This window comes from Penaeus chinensis, chromosome 11 (assembly GCF_019202785.1).
Source record: "Penaeus chinensis breed Huanghai No. 1 chromosome 11, ASM1920278v2, whole genome shotgun sequence".
NCBI classification, from domain to species: domain Eukaryota; kingdom Metazoa; phylum Arthropoda; class Malacostraca; order Decapoda; family Penaeidae; genus Penaeus; species Penaeus chinensis.
Window position 1 is genome coordinate 40,228,879 of NC_061829.1, and position 5,000 is coordinate 40,233,878.

Sequence of the window (5,000 nt, forward strand, 5' to 3'; positions counted from 1 at the left end):
CCTCCTCCTCCTCCTCCTCCTCCTCCTCCTCCTCCTCCCCCTCCTCCTCCTCCTCATCCTCTTCCTTCTCCGCCTTTTTCTCACACCTCTTTGCCCCGTTTAACCATCGTTTCCTCCTCCTCCTCCTTCTCCTCTTCCTCTTCCCTTCCCCTTCCCCATTTACTCGCCTTGTCTTCTTCCTCCTCTTCCTATTCCTCTTTTCCCTTCCCCTCCCCTTCCCTCCCTCCCTCCCTACCTACCTACCTACCTACCTACCTACCTACCTACCTACCTCCCTCCCTCCCTCCCTCCCTCCCTCCCTCCCTCCCTACCTACCTACCTACCTACCTACCTACCTCCCTCCCTCCCTCCCTCCCTCCCTCCCTCCCTCCCTCCCTCCCTCCCTCCCTCCCTCCCCTCCCTCCCTCTTTCTCCCCCCTTCACCCCCCCCCCTTTCAATGCACCTGATACGTTGTTCCAGATTTACACGTCTTCCCACCTGATTTCACCTGATTCACCTGACCCCCACGAGGAACAATTAATCAGTCAGTCAGTCAGTTAATCAGTCCGTCAACGAGGTGGACTGGGAGGAGACGCGTTGGAGGCAGCATTATCTTGGGGGATTTTTAGATAGGATTTTATTTATAGCTTTCGGATTTTATTAACGTAGGTAGGTCGTGGGGGAGGGGAGGGGGGATGGTGGGGGTCGTGGTATTGTTTTGTTCTTGTTTTATGGTAGTCTATGGTGTTTTTTTTTGTTTTTTTTGTGGGGGGGCATAGTGTGCTGGTGTGTATTTTGAGTGTGGGTTTAATTTTGGTAGTTTTGTCGGTGGAGTTTTTTTGAGTTCTGGAAGGGGGGGGGGGGGGGGGGCATTGAGGAGATTGGTGCGGGGAATGGTGGCGTTCGCACATATATGCACGCGCACACGGACTCTCTCTCTCTCTCTCTCTCTCTCTCTCTCTCTCTCTCTCTCTCTCTCTCTCTCTCTCTCTCACACACACACACACACACACACACACACACACACACACACACACACACACACATACACACACACACACACAAACACACACACACACACACACACACACACACACACAAACACACACACACACACACACACACACACACACACACACACACACACACACACACACACACACACACACACACAAACACACACACACACACACACACACACACACACAAACACACACACACACACACACACACACACACACACACACACACACACACACACACACACACACACACACACACACACACACACACACACACACACACACACAAACACACACACACACACACACAAACACACATACACACACACAAACACACACACACACAAACACACACACACACACACACACACACACACACACACACACACACACACACACACACACACACACACACACACACACACACACACACACACACAGAGGCGCACACACGCACACATAGAGGCGCACACACCTACATGAACATTGGTGTTTTCGAAATTCCATATTCGATACTTCGAGTCCGGCGGTACTAAAAAAGTTTGTAATGTTTTCGAGGCAGCATAACGTAAATATTTCCCCGTGGTTAAAAAAAAAAAAAGACAAAAAGAAAAAATATGTACCTGGCAGCCAGCTTGGGAAATGAAGGTGAGAGAGAGAGAGAGAGAGAGGGAGGGAGATGGGAGAGTGGAGAAGGGAGGGAGGAAGGGGGAACGAGAGAGGGGGAGGGGAGGAAGGGAGAGAGGAGGATAGGGAGAGGAAGGGAGGAAGAAGGGGAGAGGAAGGGAGGAAGAAGGGGGGGAAGGAGAAAGTGAAGGAAGGAGGGGGAAGGAAGGAAGAGGAAGGAAAAGAGAGAGAGAAGGAAAGAAAGAGGATGGGAAATAGGAGAACGAGAGCGAGAGAACGAGAGGGAAATGGGACGCACAGACAGATAGACAGAGTTGGGTAAGATTAGACTTTCTAGTGATTCCATTTAATGATGAATTTCGCTACTTATTTGCATGCCGTAAACATTACATTAGAGCGGATTGCGACGATGGCATTATTCTTTAGCAGTGTGATGGCACGTTGCAGGTTCAGATTATTGAGCAACATGACATGAGACTTAAAATTGTCCTTTCAATAAAAGTTACGATGATTTGCTCTCAACTGGGTACGTAAAATATAAGAAAGTAATGACATGTGATGTTTTTTTTATGGTTACTCGAAAAAAAAGGCGAAGTAGATGAATAATTCGTATTTTTTCCTTGACTGAAGTAGATAGAAATGAATAAATGAATAATTAATGGGTAAAGGCAGTTTTCTGTAAATTTTACCTCCGCAAGGGGTCAGTTAAATCATTAAATCGTCGAATGAATAAAAAGGTGAATTAGAATAAACAAAATATGTAAAATGTGGTGCGATACCCAGTCTATGTCAGTGACTCACCGCAAGCAGACGAAAGCAAGCAGACGAAAGCTGTATAGAAAACGTATTCCTTCGGAGGGAAAGAAAACGCAACCTCTGGTGAAAATAGTTATGCATAAACAAATCAATAGAAAACCAGTAGGATTCACACTATTTTTTTTTTCCACTACGATTTAGTTAAGGAATGTTTGAATCCTCTTCAGGTGGGCAGGCTGAGATGTAACGGGTTTTAAGCATATTTATTTATTTATTTTTATTTAGTTATTTTTATATTGTTTTATTTCTTATTATTTTATTTGTTTTCTGGCATAAGTGGGTGAAATCTCTCTCTTCATCTCCTCTGTCTTTTATTTTCTGTTCGTTCGTTCTCCTGTCTTTTTTTGTTTTTTGTTATTTTCACTTTTAACTTTTCCTCTTCCCCTTCACTTTTCTCTTCCTCTTTCCTCTGATCGCTTTTCGTCTCATTTTTTCTCTTCTCGTCTCCCCTACATTCTCTCCCTCCCTCCCCCCCTTTTTTTTTTCTCTCTCTCTCTCTCTTTCTCTTTCTCTTTCTCTTTCTCTCTCTCTCTCTTCTCTTCTCTTTCTCTTTCTCTCTCTCTCTCTCTCTCTCTCTCTCTCTCTCTCTCTCTCTCTCTCTCTCTCTCTCTCTCTCTCTCTCTCTCTCTCTCTCTTTCTCTTTTTCTTTCTCTCTCGCTCCCTCCCTCCCCTCCCCCTCCCTCTCTCCCTCCCCCTCCCTCTCTCCATCTCTCCATCTCTCCCTCTCTCCCTCCCCTCCCTCTCCCCCTCCCCCTCCCCCTCCCCCCCTCTCTCCCCCTCCCTCTCTCCCTCTCTCCCTCTCCCTCCCTCTCTCTCGTTTTCTGTCATTTTTCCTTTCCCTTTTCCCTCTCTTCTCTCTCCGTGTGGGCGAATGTCCACGCGGAGGACGGACCGAGCGCGGCGCGAGAGGCGATGTGGAAGCGAAGGAGGAGCGAGCTGGGTGGATGCTGGCGGTGGAGGGAGAGCGCGCGGGCTTCGGTGTGGGTTGATGCTGCAGTCACTGGCCCGAGCTCAGACGCAAGCAAGGAAGCAAGCAAACGCACCTGCATGCACATCCCGTCGTTTTCCGAATCATTTGATCCTCTCCGAGCTCGGGATCGGCGGCAGGTGGTGGCTCGAGGGGGCATGGGGGAGGGGGGGTGGGGTTGGCTGCGTCTGTCTGTCGGGCTGTTGCTGCTTATCGCCGTTTTCTCCTGCATGATGAAGATGGAGGAGCAGGAGGAGAAAAAAAAATTGGTCTGAGAGGAGTCGAAAGCGCGCGTGCGTCGTGGGGACGGGGTGGAGGGGGAGGAGGGAGGGATGGGGGAGGGCTAGGGAGTCGAGCCCTCCCGTATCCCTCTATCACTCCTCTCTCCATCCTCTCCCATGGAAGGAGAGAGAGAGAGGGGGGGGGGTAGGGAGGGCGGTAGGGAGGGCAAAGGGAATAGGTAGGACGGGGGGAGCAGGGGTGAGGCGAGGGGAGGGTCTGGCCGGGCCCTCGCTGGTGCGCCTCTCTGACTCAGCCCCTGTCAGTCGTCGCCAGCGAGTGGTCGCGGGTGGACGTGTGTCTTGAGCTCTGTACCCGCGCGTGGCTCAGCTTGGAGGCTTCAACCATGAGTGAGGAGAGCGGCCACTTGTTCGCCCCCGTCTGCCGTACTGCGCGTTTCTGTGAGCGATTCCCCATGGATGGATAGTTCGTGTTTTGCAACGAAGGGAGAAGAGTGCGTGCGCGGTGATTAGAGGATCGAGTGTGTGTGTTTGTGTATATAGTTGAAAGAGAGGGCTTCGGATACTGTCGCCCAAGAACAACCCTCCGAAACACGCATCTTTATTTGGTCGGCCCGCGCGGATTTTCGACCTTGCAAGCCCGTGCAATAAGGAGGGCACCGCGGAGGATATTTGCAACCAAAGATTCCCCTCTTGAGAGAAGGGAAAGAAAATAAAGATAAAAAAAGAGAGGCTGCGCTGAGTCCATGTGAGGGACACAGACAGCAGTCGTCGCTTCTTCCATTCTAGTCACACTCAGCGGGAGTAGTCAGCAGGCAGAGCAGGTTATCCCTCTCTCCCTCCTCCTCTTTGCCGCCCACCTGTGCAATTTACACGCCCGCGTTTCTCTAGTCAACACCCACCACGCCCATCAGAAACTACCCCCCACACGCCCCATATCTCCTCGAGTACCCACACGTCTCCCTCAGCCTCACCTTGAGTGTATCCCCGCGTTGATACGTCGAGTGTGCTCCAAATATTCTAGTCTCTCCTTCTCTTTCGACGAGGAATTCAAGAAAGGAGAAAAAAAAAAAATAGGAACCGAATTGCTTTGTGTAATAGATTAAATAGTTTATGATTATAGATAAGAGAGATATTATAGTTAAAACTATATCTGACGATTATTTAGTCACTCTTAGTTCGTACTGGTACTAGTGACTAACGTTAAGTGATCGCGATTTTAAGACACTAAGAAGAGAAAAAAAATCGTCACCATGAAATACGGAGATAATTTCGTGCGTTCCATGCGCCGCTCTCTGCGCATTAAGAAGAGCAAGAGCGTCACCATCACCAACAATAACACCATCAAG

General features: G+C 49.5%; 1 protein-coding gene across 1 annotated transcript in view; it reads left to right on the forward strand.

Moving 5' to 3' along the window:
• The first annotated feature begins 3,950 nt into the window (after positions 1-3,950).
• Positions 3,951-5,000, forward strand: part of LOC125030478 (centaurin-gamma-1A-like) — a 79,099-nt gene continuing 78,049 nt past the window's right edge. The window contains exon 1 of the mRNA XM_047620519.1: positions 3,951-5,000. This exon is cut by the window's right edge and continues 10 nt beyond it. Coding sequence (XP_047476475.1) covers positions 4,905-5,000 — 96 coding nt within the window. The 5' untranslated portion in view covers positions 3,951-4,904.